We start from the raw sequence: 13,797 nt of genomic DNA, 5'->3' as shown, positions 1-13,797 counted from the left end.
ATTAATAACATGATATAACATAGAATTAATCATTGCAGAGGTTGCTGTAGGATTAGATTCAATCCCAGTTAGTTCTGTAATAAAAGTTATCTTATTTCTCACTTGCATTCAGAAAAGTAAGGGTTCTTGCCTCCTGCAGAAAATTATTTGTGATCTTTGGGTAAAAAAGCAGGCCTGGATTGGCAGGTGGAGGGGCAGTTTTCAAGCTTAGGCTAGCTGGCAACCTTGTCAAAATATATTAAAGCACAGATTAAAATATACTAAAGCACAGATTAAAATATACAGTTAAAACATTTTAATATAAAGCTGTTGATCCTGCAAGAGCATATGTTGTTTAGCATCTGATCCAGATTTGCATCAATTATCTCTCTCTAAAAAGCAGTGTTCACTTTTTAACATTGCCATTTTACTTCCTGCAGTGTCCTGGGATAACCTGCGAATTCCAGGTGTGCTTCAGAGGCTGGGCTGTACGTACCTTGTGGTTGCTGTGCTTGAGCTCCTCTTTGCCAAACCTGTGCCTGAAAACAGTACCCTGGTGAGTGAATGGCCCTACAGCTCGGTCTAAACATATAGAACAGAACATTGCTTTTGCAGAGCTATTATTGCCCATAGTAATAGGTATTAGCATATTCATGGTCTTTGATCAAACTGGGTTTTAGAGTGCTTCAAGCTGTAACCTAGAGAAGCTAAAACATAGATCCCAGAAACATAGCCCATGCTGTCTCTGGCCGGGTTCACGTGATTGTGGGGGTAGAAGAAGCCATCGTGGCTTCTCCCCCTGTCCCTGCGTATGCCAAGCAGGTGCCGGTTGCTTACATCATTATCTGCACTGTGGGGGGGAAAGCCACGATGGATTCTTTTACGCCCATGATCGTGCAAACCCCGTGTATATTCCTCGTTATGAGTGCCTGTTAGATAGTGCCCATGATGAGTAACTTACTTTTCCTCTCCCACCCCCGTACTTGGAGGTCTTCTGAAACTGTTTTAAAGAGGGTTTTTTGTATGTGAAAGAGAGACAATATTTACACGTATTCTTTTTTAAATTTTAAAACGATATATAACTAATTTCTATTAAAAGGTATATAAAGCAGTGATAAAGCAACAAGAGAAATTCCATAAAAACTTAAAGCAGCATAAAACAACAAGCAGTGATAGGATATTAAAACCTAAAACAGTGTCAAAGCAAATAGAATGCAACCTATATAAATAGCAGCCAAAACATAAGTAGAGCCATGTTGGATGAGTCCATCTGTCCAGTATACTGTTTCCAGCAGGGCCAGCCAGAAGCCTCTAGGAAGCCTACAAATGTTATTTGTCTCCCAGCAACTGGTTTTCAGAGGTTCACTGCCAAAATATATATACCAAACACCTGCAGAAGGGAGAGTCTTTTAACAGATATAGCTGGGAGAGGGTTCAACAGCTTTAATATCACCACTAAAAAGGCTGAGTTTCAGATAATTGTCAACAGAGTTCTGTTGGCAAGGAACTCTCAACAAAGCCGCCCATGATGATGTTTGTAATCAGGGAGGCTAATACAGTGTTTGAATATTTCTTTTAAAACACATACAGCGCAAAAGGTACACACACACACGGCATTAAATTGGTGCCCACTTGGTGAAGTACCAACATAGGAAAAAGGGTTAGGGAGGGGGAGGGGGGAGCTTGCTGTTGTCGTTAGGAGCTCTCCCCACCACCAGGACAACTGTTTGGTTGAGCCTGAGTTTGGATTGTTTGTATCTGGTGCTGGATACTGGAAACAGATGAGTGTTTCTGTTGGTGTACCAACCAGCCCACTGCCTAGCAATCTCCTGAGCTGACAAGGTGATCTCAGATTTGGTATTGAGGGCCCCCAGGCTTATTGTCCTGGGGGACCTCAACATTCATGCTAAGGCTGCCTTGTCTGGGGTGGCTCTGGGCTCCATGGTCATTGTCTGGAATTTAGCTATGACTTGAGCAGTGGGCATGATTGCCCCTAAGCATCCTTTCCCACTTCTTAGAGACCATTCTACTCCCTAGTTTACCTGTGAGCTAAGAGCAATGAAGCAGGCTGGTATATGACTAGAACACAAGTGGCATAAATCTTGATGAGAATCTGACTGAACTCAAGACCTCATTATTGAGACTGCTTCATGGTGGGGATCCTAGCAAAGAAGCAATACTTCTCCACCACAGTTGCACTTTCACAGTGCCATCTGGTAGAGCTTTTTCCCAGTGATTCAGGACATGCTTCAACTTGGCCCACAGGGTGACATCAGATATTGTGGTTTTAAGGTTTTTGTATTTTATATTGTTTTACTGTGTGCTTTTGGGGTTTAATTTTTGTGAACCGCCCAGAGAGCTTCGGCTATTGGGTGGTATAGAAATTAAATAAATAGATAACCTTTGGAAGTTCACTTTAACATGTTTGCTAAGTATTTCAAGGATAAAGTCACTTATATCTGCCTCAAGTTGGACTCCACTAGTTTTGCAATTCAGTCTGTTAAGGTGTCCAGGGTACAATCTAGTCTTATGTTTGGAAGGTTACAGTTTACTATATGCCTGCTCAACCCTTGCTCTTCTTGGCTTATTACATCTAGAATGAGGTTGATCATCTGGGTCCAAGGAGTGATAGATGCCTTTTTGTGAAATGATGTTACAGTGATTCTTCTTCTATCTGGAGGGCTGATTCCAGAAGCCAGAGCTAGGGTTCTGCTGTTCAACCCCATAGCATTTGCATTATAGGGTTCCACAGAATTCCCCCTTGTTCCTCATGCTTTTTAACATCTACATGAAACTGCTGAGGCATCCAGGGCATCGGAGCTGGGTATCACCAGTATGCAGATGGTATTCAACCCTGTCTCTCCTTTACATCAGATTCAGATGAGGTGGTGGAAATGGACTTGATGAGGGCCAACAAACTGAGGTTAATCCTGGTAAAATGGAGGTATAGTTGGTAGGTAGTTCATCTGTCGAGGGAGGTAGTGTTTAATCTGTTCTGGATGGAATTGGACTCCTGCTTAAGGAAGAGGTTAGCCGTTTTGAGTTACTTACTGATCCAGCATCCATGCACAGAGTGCCTTTCACCAGCTGAGACTGGTGTGTCAGCTGCAACTCCTCCAGGGCAGTGATAGCCTGGTCACAGTTATCCTTGCTGTGGTAACTTCTAGAATAGACTGCTGCAATACGTTGTACTTTGAAGACTTCGTGGAAACTTCAGGTAGTTCAAAATATAGCTGCTTGGCTAACCGAGACCAGTCATAGGGAACATATCTCAGTAATACTTAAAGAGCTTCACTGCCTTATGGTCCATTTCTTAGTACAATTAAAAGTACTAGTGCTTACCTTTAAAACCCTACATGGCTTGGGACCGTTGCCTGAGGGACCATCGTGTCCCACATCAACCCAGGTATTAAGATGAAGGCCTGAAGGCCTCCTCCAGACACCCTGCCAGGTTAGAGGAGACAGATAGTGACTGAAGGAGGGTTTTTATTTGGCTGTGGTGCCCTGCTTATAGAGTTCTCTCCCTGGGGAGGCTCACTGAGCATCTATGCTGCTATCTTTTAGGTGCCAGGAAAGGACTTCCTTGTTTTTGGAGGCCTTTTAAATCATTGATGTTGTTTTATTGGTGCTGGCTGCTTTAATGTTTAATTTTGGTAATTATTGCTTTTTTAAATGTATTTTATTGCTCTCTTATGACCTGGCCTGAAAATGTTCAAATTGAAGGATGGTATGTCAATCTCTTAGATAAAATAGAGTAAATAAATTTAAACAGTTATCAAAATACTGATGCTGGACCAGAGCTAAGTGCCATTGAAAGAAATCAGCTGAGTTTATGAATACAGTTCCTGGAGCTTCCCTTTATCCCAAACCTAGAAAAATATCACTGGAGAGAAAGGACCAAAGCCACGTTCATCAGTGGCTGAACCTTTGTATTTAAAATCCTCCTTTTGAAATTCTTTGATTGTCGAATAGCTTCTTCATTTTCTGAAGGTAATATGCCTTAATTTTGATCTTAAATCTTCTTTTAGAATTGTTCCGATGTTAACCTCTGACTATCCAAGTACAGGCTTGGAAAGGGTTTTCCTCATCATAGCTCAAATTTCTAAAATGGGATTGAAAAAGAGATCATATGATAAAATGAAAAGCTCTTGAAAAAATATTTAATTCAAGAAGTATAACCACTTCAGCAAGGCATAGAAATTTAAGCCTTAAAAGAAGAACAAACAAGGATGCTTCAGAAGTTAATATTTTTAGAAGGGTGAATACTTCCAGTTAGCCCAGCAGTAGTGGTGGTGGTTTCCCCAGTAGGCACATCATTTCTGCGCTTGCTCAAGGTCTCCTTTCCCTTCTGTGTTTCAACAGGAGGCTCCGTACCCTGATCTCCAGGATATTCTGCCCTATTGGCCGCAGTGGCTTTTCATGATGGCGCTTGAAGCGGTCTGGCTATGCCTCACCTTCCTGTTAAACGTACCTGACTGTCCAACGTCAGTTGAAGTTTAGATCCTTTTTCATTTTACTTGCTTTTCTCAGTGTGGTCTTTTCCAGATATCCATAGAATGGTATCCATAGACTGGTCCCATTAGGACTCAAGGCCACGCTCAACGTTTTCGTGTCTGAGGCTGAAAATCTAAACCCTCTTCCCACTAATTAACATGAAAGCACATTTTGCTAGGAAATTCTCATGCACATGCCTCATTGATTTCAATGGAAGGTGTGGATGAGCACTACCGTGTCCTTGGGTAGCCTGTACTTATTTCAGCAGGCCTTGTGTAGACCTCCCTGGGGGACTGTGCCCATGGACCAGTTCTGTCTGTCTCCCATTCTGCCATTCTTTATGGTGCCCTAAATTAACTACTGGAGGCTGTCACTCTCATGATCAGGCTTCCTCTATCAAGACTTTTTTGTGGACATGTTGTGGATTGGTGGGCTACAGGGCCAGGGTTTGGGGGCCCTTGGGAAAGGCATCTTCAGTGCAAACAGAGTTCTGTCATGCTGTCACTGACCTTTTTGGGTGCCCCACGCAGTGGAAGAATGGCAGTAGAGTTGGGGCACTGGGCTCTTTGTCAATTGTGCGGCCCAGGCAAATGCCTTGACACCCTCTGAAGCTGGCTGGGGGATGCTGGGAGTTGTAGTCCAACACAGCTGGAGGACACCAGGATGGAGAAGGCTGCACTGGAACTACCCTGATAACTCAGGAGCCTGCTTTCTAGCTACACTAGAATGCTATAGCACCATATGATGGGAGCTGGGTCCTTCCCTAATTCAGCTCAAGCTTCTTCAGTCATGTGGCTCACTTCCTTCTTCCATTCTAGGGGTTACCTTGGCCCTGGAGGTATTGGTGATTTTAGAAAGTACCCCAACTGTACAGGAGGTGCAGCAGCCTATATTGATAATTTGCTTCTAGGAGAGAAACACATCTACCACCATCCATCTTCTAATGTAAGTGGTTTAAATTTCCAACACACCTGTCAACCATCTCTGAAATAAATATATGTCAGTGGCCTGCTTAAATTATTTATCATAGACATCTGGTTATTCCTAAGAATGGCACTGAAAGGCAAAATGTGGCATGTGTTGTTGTAATTCCTCAGTCCAAGTTGTCCCTTGCTTTTCCATCATTGACCATTGGGATTGCAACTAGCAGTTATTTGATGCTGCATTATTTAGATTTCAAATAGTGCAGTGATGTTTTTAGTGGGAGAAAATAGGACAGAAATACACACGCATCTCACAGCAGCTGAGCAGAAAGAAGACTTCACTTGAAGCAAAATATGAAATCATGCCCTATAAGTTGATGTTAAAGGTAACAAAATCAGCACTCCATAGTTTCTTAAAGTAGCATTATAGTTGCACATTCCGCATTTAGTTGAGTTTCACTCCTACCAAATACTTAGACAAGGGAACAGATAAGGAAATCTCACTAAGGCAGCTTCCACTTAGTGTCAAACGTGTGGCCCAATTCTTTGCTGCAGCGAGGCTGTATTGCCAAGGACACGCACTGAGTATTTCTGAGAGAACAGAGCACCATTCAGTAGGTTGTTGCTCTCACCACAGCAGTAATGCAGTTGCATCAGAAGCGCCTGCAAACCTGCCTTGGACCACTTCAGCGGCCACTCTCCCCTATCCAAACTTCTGCAATTAGGCGAGGTCAAGAGTGCATGCCTCTCAGTGAACTTTATAAGACCTGCCAAGACCTGCTTCTAATCTCACAATGTATACAGATCCTGGGACAGAAATAACGTCTTAATAGACTACATTTCTGGATACAAATCAGTTGTTCCAGTGCTAAACCAAAATGGGCACTGAAGAGAGTCAATCACTGGCAGAAAACATCACAGTAGTATGTGGGAGGGTTAAGGCAGAAGGGGAAATTCAAGCTTAGGTAGACTTTCATAGTGTGCACTTCTTAATTTATAGGTGATCTACCTGACTACAGTGGCTTTTGACCCTGAAGGAATTTTGGGAACAATCAATTCTGTCATCATGGCATTTTTAGGTCTTCAGGTACTCTACCTTTTTGTCCTGCTGATTGGTTGATTTGATCTGTATCTAGGGATGTACGAAAGTGACTTACCTTTCCGTGGATTATGTTGATGGTGGGGGGGAGGCGTTCCGTCCCTCCCCCCGGAATCCTGGCCGGGGGGGGAGGCACTCCGTTCCTCCCCCTCGGAATCCTGGCCAGCCGGCTGTGCTCCACAGCGATTCTGCGGAGCCGCCGGCCGGCTCTGCCAGCAGCTGGACATCCGGCCGCTGGCTAGCAGGGACGCAAATGGCGGCGGCTGTAGCCGCCACCGTTTGCGTCCCTGCAGTCAGCCATGATAGGCTACGTAAATGTTTACGTAGCCTATCATGGCTGATTAAAAAACAAACAAACATGTGTACGCAAATGGCGGCGGCCATGGCCACCACTATTTGCATTCTTTATTTTGGCACGTCTTAGTCTACGTAAACATTTAGTCTACGCTATTTGCGTTCCCTTTATTTTCGCCGTCTTAGTCTACGTAAATGTTTACGTAGACTAAGACATGCCAAAATAAGGAATGCAAATGGCTGCCGCCATTTGCGTACGTGCGTTTTTGTTTTTTGTTTTTTAAGTCAGCCGTGATAGGCTACGTAAAGATTTATGTAGTCTATCACAGTGTATTTTTAAAATCTAGCCGCGATAGGCTACGTGAATCTTTACGTAGCCTATCACGTTTTTTTGTTTTGTTTTGTTTTTTAACCTGGAAATGGCGGTGGCGGCAGCTGGTCGGAAGACCGGCTGCCGCCGCCGCCGCCGCCGCCAAGAAGATCCGCCCAAGGTAAGTCTCGTCCCGGGGGGGTGGTGGGCTGTTCTGCCACCGATTTTGGTGGGCCGAATGCGCTGGCATTTGGCCTCCCCGAGATCCGTGGCGGACCTTTCATACATCCCTATCTGTATCCTGCCTTTCTACCCAAAAATGGCACTCAAGGTGGCTTAGGTAGTAAAGCTTCATGACATGTGACTGTAAAAGATAGGAGAGCTCTTTAGAATTACATGTGCATGTGGCGAGGAATGTCCTTCTGTAGAGATAAGTCCAATCCTAGGCACTTGCAGCAGGTATGAATGGCTGCTCCAGAGCAACACTAATAAATATAACCTTATGTCAACATTATAGGAGAACTTTCCCCTTAAAATATTAGGGAGATTTGCATCAAGATGTTGGAAAAATAACAGAACCACTTACTATTACATTAGATCTTGGTTGTAGTTCTTCATCATCATAAATGAGTTCCCCATTTCCGTCCATTCCTCTTCTCTGTTTAAACTCATTCTTGGCTGGGATGCTCTTGTTGCTTCTAATGTGCCACCTTTTTTACTTTTAAGGGAGGAAAAATTCTCTTGTTTTACAAAGATCAGCACAGACAAATAATGCTTCGTTTTTGTGTGTGGAGTGTAGTAATGGTAAGTCACAGATATTGTCTTGATGACCTCTAATTCAAAATGTTCTCTCTGTGATCCTTTTTAAGCCAGGGTGGACAACTTCAGTCGGTCCAGAGGCCAATTTCCTCCCATGGAACCTCCAGTGGGCCACACTCTTATGACTGTGGAAGTAGCATCGACATTTTGTTTAATTTGCAGTTTGCCACCAAAATTCATCAACAAAGAGCTATGGAGGCTTATGAAGGACAACTTTAGCTTGTTTTCAAACTACCTTTGTCTTTAGTAAGCCTCTGTAATGGTTTGCTGCCAAATTTCGATGGCAAACAGCCATTTTTTTTCTTTTTTGCGTATTTTTGGAGGCAATGAGGCAGTGAGGGTGCCACCTGTTTTAAAGCCGGTTTTCTGAAAAATTTAGTTCACGGAAGTAGATATTCAGAGATTTCTTTTGAACACTTCTGTTTCGATAAATCAAACTCCTGAAGGAATCAGTCAGTACTGGTAAGCCTGCAGAATAAAAACACAATCACTACAATTCAATAGAGAATTGTGTGCTTAAACTCATTGAAAGCAATGAACCTAAGGGCATTTAAATCTGCATTGGACTGTGGGCAACATATTAGTAATTGGTAAAAGAACAGGAAGTAGAGAATAGAATGAATAGGTGATTCTCACACTGGAGAGAAGAAAGATATGGGGACATGAGAATCCAGAGCATAGCTTCTATGACAAAATTTGAGAATTGCTAATTTGAGAAAAGGCAGGCAAAAAAATCTGATTCATTGAGAAATAAAGTATCTTTATTATGTATTGGAATGACATGAGTTCAAGATGCTACACAACCTTAGTCTTTGCTGGGAGGGAGCAAAATGATTCCCCACAATCTGTGTGTATGTTTATATTTTTACCGTATTTTATCGTACTTTGTTCATTGTATTTTGCTGTATGTTACTTGTAATTTGATTTTAATAGTATTTTCTTACTGTATTGATTTGATTTTTCTTCACTTGTGTTATGTCATCCCAGAAATGTATTAAAATGAAATGTCAATGGTTGACTTCCACTGTATTTTGAGATGTCTTTACTAGCTTATTTCCCCAAAGTGGGAGACCCGCCCATAAGGGACAAAAGCCTTCCACTAATTTTCATGGCTGTGTTCTCAGCAAGAATGAGAGGAGTAACTAACTCCTCAGGATATTTTCCATCCATTGATGAGAAGAAACATTCCACAGTAAGTCCAACATTCCTTTCTCAGCTCAAATGCCTATTTTTCAGGGTGTCATTTCTGTTGCATTGACCAAATGCTCAAAAGATCAAGGCTTTATTCCAGTGAACAAGAATTTATGGTGAGTAGAATGCAAAGTCACTTTATTCTGTATGCTGGTATTTGCTAGATGATTCTTGAACTGCCCTCTGAAATTCCTGCAGGTCCATTTCATATGTGACGACATTGAGCAGCTTTGCCTTTGTGCTTCTGCTGTTGATATTCTACCTGGTAGATGTTAAGAAGGTGTGGTCAGGTGCTCCATTTTTCTATCCAGGTGAGTGTACTTCAAAGGACAATATTCCAGTTTGAACTTGGTAACTATGGAGATCTAAGGAGGAAGGCTTCAGTCCATCCTTGGGGGTTTATTTTTCCCCTTCAAGAATTGAGGTGGGAGGGATGTGTGATCTCACTTTATTTATAATCTTGTGCCTAGTTTCTAAACAAATAATTGTAGCTAAATTGATTTTGAAAGCACATCTGTTCTCTATCCAAATTCAGTGTTTCAGTTTGGGCATTTTCCCCATCTTCTCCCCCCCCCCCCCCCAGCTCATGCTCACTATGCAGGAGCTTGTTGGACAGGTGCTTTACACCCTGTAGACAGCAGTCACCAGTTGCAATGCGCAATGCATCTAGCATTGGGAGTGTACCTTGCATTTGCAAAGCAACTGGTTGAACTTCCTAGAACTAACAAAGCACCCATCCTCAAATATGTGGTGGTGGCAGCATTAATTCTTGTGGCAAGAAGCAGCACATAGTAATTCCCTAGAGTGTAAGTACGTCCCTAGAGTGTATTCCAAACTAAGGAGATACATAAGTAGTCTCCCAACTATTTTAAATTGAAAAGCAGCTGCAGGAGGCTGTTGAAATGGTGGTAGGGAGGGGCTGCTTAACCCTTTCCCATCTAATCATCCACTCAAAATCACCTCTGGATGGCTTTTCTCTCAGCAAGGAAAAAGATGGGAGGAGACCCATATTCCTCCTCCTCCTATGGATGGGAAAGCACGTGTTGGTGGGGGTGAGGAGTGATTTTGAGCAGCAGTCTCTCCCCTGCTGCTCTTCTACTCCTGATCAAAGCCTCCAGTACTTCCAGAGCTTTCACTTAGTTCTTAAAAACGGTGAGAGACTGTTCATACATCTCCTGCATATTGTCTAGTTTGGTCCTCAAGTAAGTGACAAATCAGGAAAGAAAGAATTTTCTTCTTTCTTGATTTGTCACTTACTTTGAGGACCAAACTAGACAAGCCTTTACAAAAGTCCTTTGTAGGACCAGTGAAAATCTAATGCTGGTCTTGTTACAATATCTACCATTTATCAGGCGAAATAGGCTTTACCAGGATAAGAAAAGCATCATGTAGAAAGATTATGAGGACTGGGAGCAAGCTTGTAGTTTTTATTTTTTCAAATAAAAACTACAAGCTACTGGGATGGACAGATAGCAACTTGAAAACCAGATTAGCAGCTGTGGGACCTGGTGGTGGTGTAGTGAAGATAAATAGGCTGCGCTATGTGTCCTCCTGTGACAGCCTACGTTTTGGGGTCAGCCTTTGCCAGGTAATTTCTTGTTTCGCACTAAAGCTTTGAATCAAGAGCAGAAGAAAGTCTATGCGGACATGCTCCTAAAACAAGACGCAGAGCTCTAATCGCAGTGGAGGACCACTTCTAATACAGGAGGGCTATGCTGCTGCTAACTGTTAAAATGGAACACCATTTTAAATACATATTTAACGCAGTGTTTTCCTTTTAATCCACTGTACTCTTTCTGTCTCTGGACTGTTGACTTTTTCTCTTTCCTCAGCCATAGGGGTCTCTATGCCCCACATCGATTATCTCCTTTTCTTCTTCCAGTATGTTCATTTGCTTTCGGTTGTCCCATGCCCTTATTAATTCCTCCTCCTCACTGAGCTCAGCAGTATTGGTTGGTTTTCTGTCTGCCCTAAAGTGCCGGTAGTCGGGCTCTGTAGGCTACCAGATCCTATTATATAGTATGGCTGTAACACGTAACTGTCTTCCTGATAACACTTTGGTTTCGTTGAAGGTATGAACTCCATTCTCGTCTATGTTGGGCATGAAATATTTGAAAACTACTTTCCTTTTAAGTGGAAGATGCAGAACACACAATCTCATAGTGAACATTTGACTCAGAATCTAATTGCCACATCCCTATGGGTTATCATATCCTATGGACTCTACAGGAAGAGAATATTCTGGAAAATCTAACTGGCTCATCTACAGTTCAAAGGATTTGGGGGCATGCGAACACGGGGGTACCCCCACCATACTGATGTTACTTTATTTCATTTTTTTAAAGAGATCATGTGTTTGGTTTACATTCGAAGTCATCTAGAACTGAGACATGCATATTTAAGATTTGCTAACTGAGCTAAGGCAAGGCTTTGTTTAAACTTTTATTTACTGTATTATTCCATTTATTAATAAACATATTGAATAGCTCCTCACCCTTAGGCAATTTAAAAGGACTTTCAAAGGCAGGTAACCACTCCATTTAGGGATTTATTACATGCTTGTCTCATATAAAAGTGACAACCCATGTTTGAGATATAATTGTCTATACTAATGCAACAGATGGGCATTTGACAGAACCAGCCAGAATTGAACAGGGTACCTTTTGATCTGCTCCTCAAGATGGCAGAGTGGAATGAAGAAGGGCCAGTAATAGTCTCTGCAGGTAAGAGCACGGCTTCCTTCCCAGATAGCCCATCCGTTCTGTCAGACCTAGGGGACTCTGCCTGGCATTGCCTCTTTGGCTCTCCTACCTTCCTGCATCTGCCCCCAGCCTGCCTATTTACTATCTTCCTACATTCTGATCATCTTTGACAGAAAGCTTAGCTGTGAGTCCACCACGAACAACTCTGTTTTAGATGTACCTTTCTGCATGACTCCTTGAACTTATGACCAGTGGTTCTCACCATTCAAACATTATCAAGAGGGGATTATGGCTCCACACTGTCCACCCACAACCGTTGTGGCCAGTGCTGAGTTTGAGGCTGCAGCCAAATACATTTTAATGAAAACATGATTTTTAAATACATTTGAAACGTATTTTATTTACAGTGGCCAACTCAAAGGTTTACCAAAAGGTGAAATGAAGTTTTGATAGTGTGATCATGAGCCACCTTTCCGAGGTTAACTTTGTTCAGCTAGCAATCTTTTAGCAAGCTGAGCCAAAGGCTTCAGGGTAACTGTAATGAGACATCAAGGCAACATCATGGCTCTCTTCTCTGCCTGCCCTTAATAAGATGCTCCAGCAGGGAGTCCACGGTACTCAAGTCAGTGTCTGAAGGAGCAAGATCTTCTCATTGATGCAGAATCTGTGCAACACCATCATCAGGTTTTCCCCGCAACGTGACACTTGGCGCTCCATTGCCAGGCGGAAATCCTCCTTCACACCTTTGGTTATTCCCCTGGTAACTGTGTGATGCCTGAAATTATAATACACAAAATAGTTAAAGGGCGCAGAGCTACTGTTTCCATTTTAAAAGCTGTGCATTGTATGTGTTGCAAAATCTAGCTTCCTGGCTTGATCCAACCCTTTTTAAAAACATCTATTTGTTTAATGAGACTGTTCGCTGAGAGTGCCATACATATATTATTGAATTCTGTAACAAATCTACAACTGATTTTAAAAGTGTTGGATAATACCCAAAGTTCCTTGGATTTAGCTTTTTAGGGTATCTTTGACGCAGTACACAAAAGAACCACAGTGGCAAATAGTAGCTGTTCAGCTTTAAATTTGGCCAGAAGGATATTTTTGCTGTTGTGTGTTAGTGAGACAAACAGCACAGCAAGTTAAATGCCTTTTCTAGTATACGTTTTTCACCAAGGTAGGATAAAAGCAGATTAAGATATGTGCACCATGCCATTGTGCAGTAAGCTCCTGGAGATAGTAAGAATTCTGATCCTTGCCCAAAGACTTTGTACTAATTCCCTTTATGTCATAGAGTCTATGAGAAGCAGTCTTGAGGCTCAATAAGGGCAGAGGAATTAACAGTTCCATTATCAGTCATAATGCTAAGCTTCTCCCATAACTACTACTGCAACTCCAAAAGCTACAGAAGTGGCTTAACAGGTTGTGCCATTTTATAACCAAGATTTAAATTTTGCTCTAGTTGCTCAGTGCTTTCCCCCACTCCTCCCCACTGCTGCAGTTGATCTTGCACTGGATCACTGATCCAGTGATTTTCAAAGTCACTTTGATTTTCAAAGAATTTAAGAGGGCCCTGCACTGCTCTTGATTTGTGCAATATTTCAGCACAAAAGGCCACAGTAGCCAGTAAACCAAAAAAGGGCCCCTTTCAATGGATTTGGGAGCAGAACTTCCATAAGAAAAATAACTTAGAGGCGAAGAATTGCTGCATATCCATCAAAGACTCCTACAGCACACCTTTTGTTGAGTAGGAGTGCAGAGCAGCAACGCTTGGTGAAGAGTTCCAGAATAAAAACGGCACAGAAGAGGCAGGCAGCAAGTAGATGGGAATTGTAAAAACAAAACAAAACCTGACCACCCCCACCTCCCGGCAACACTTTTGGCTTATAGGTACTTGTTTGTGCCTTTATCAAAAACTAACACATGCTACCAAACAGTGATTGGATATAAATATCAAAAGCATTTTGAAAATGGCATAATTAAGAA

At 42.3% G+C, this 13,797-nt stretch overlaps 2 protein-coding genes across 8 annotated transcripts in view; one reads left to right on the top strand and one right to left on the bottom strand.

The window, feature by feature from the left end:
• The window catches only part of HGSNAT (heparan-alpha-glucosaminide N-acetyltransferase), a 35,551-nt gene extending 23,949 nt beyond the window's left edge, over positions 1-11,602 (top strand). Inside the window, exons 11-18 of the mRNA XM_084857496.1 lie at positions 420-535; positions 4,342-4,463; positions 5,292-5,418; positions 6,397-6,483; positions 7,826-7,903; positions 9,155-9,225; positions 9,308-9,420; positions 11,182-11,602. Of these exons, the coding sequence (XP_084713622.1) occupies positions 420-535; positions 4,342-4,463; positions 5,292-5,418; positions 6,397-6,483; positions 7,826-7,903; positions 9,155-9,225; positions 9,308-9,420; positions 11,182-11,363 (896 nt within the window). The 3' untranslated portion in view covers positions 11,364-11,602. The remainder of the gene's footprint in view (positions 1-419; positions 536-4,341; positions 4,464-5,291; positions 5,419-6,396; positions 6,484-7,825; positions 7,904-9,154; positions 9,226-9,307; positions 9,421-11,181) is intronic.
• Positions 11,603-11,784: 182 nt separating this feature from the next.
• Positions 11,785-13,797, bottom strand: part of INTS10 (integrator complex subunit 10) — a 44,570-nt gene continuing 42,557 nt past the window's right edge. For 6 of the 7 annotated variants that reach the window (XM_084857488.1, XM_084857489.1, XM_084857490.1 and 3 more), the window contains one exon: positions 11,785-12,586. In XM_084857488.1, coding sequence (XP_084713614.1) covers positions 12,430-12,586 — 157 coding nt within the window. In that variant the 3' untranslated portion in view covers positions 11,785-12,429. The remainder of the gene's footprint in view (positions 12,587-13,797) is intronic. The other variant, XR_014792229.1, reaches the window with a different exon arrangement.

Source organism: Heloderma suspectum, chromosome 5, assembly GCF_057233095.1.
Source record: "Heloderma suspectum isolate Gila_16-S chromosome 5, 16-S_ref, whole genome shotgun sequence".
Taxonomy (NCBI): Eukaryota; Metazoa; Chordata; class Lepidosauria; order Squamata; family Helodermatidae; genus Heloderma; species Heloderma suspectum.
Note: the sequence above shows the minus strand (reverse complement) of the source record. Positions and strands in the feature narration are given on the sequence as shown.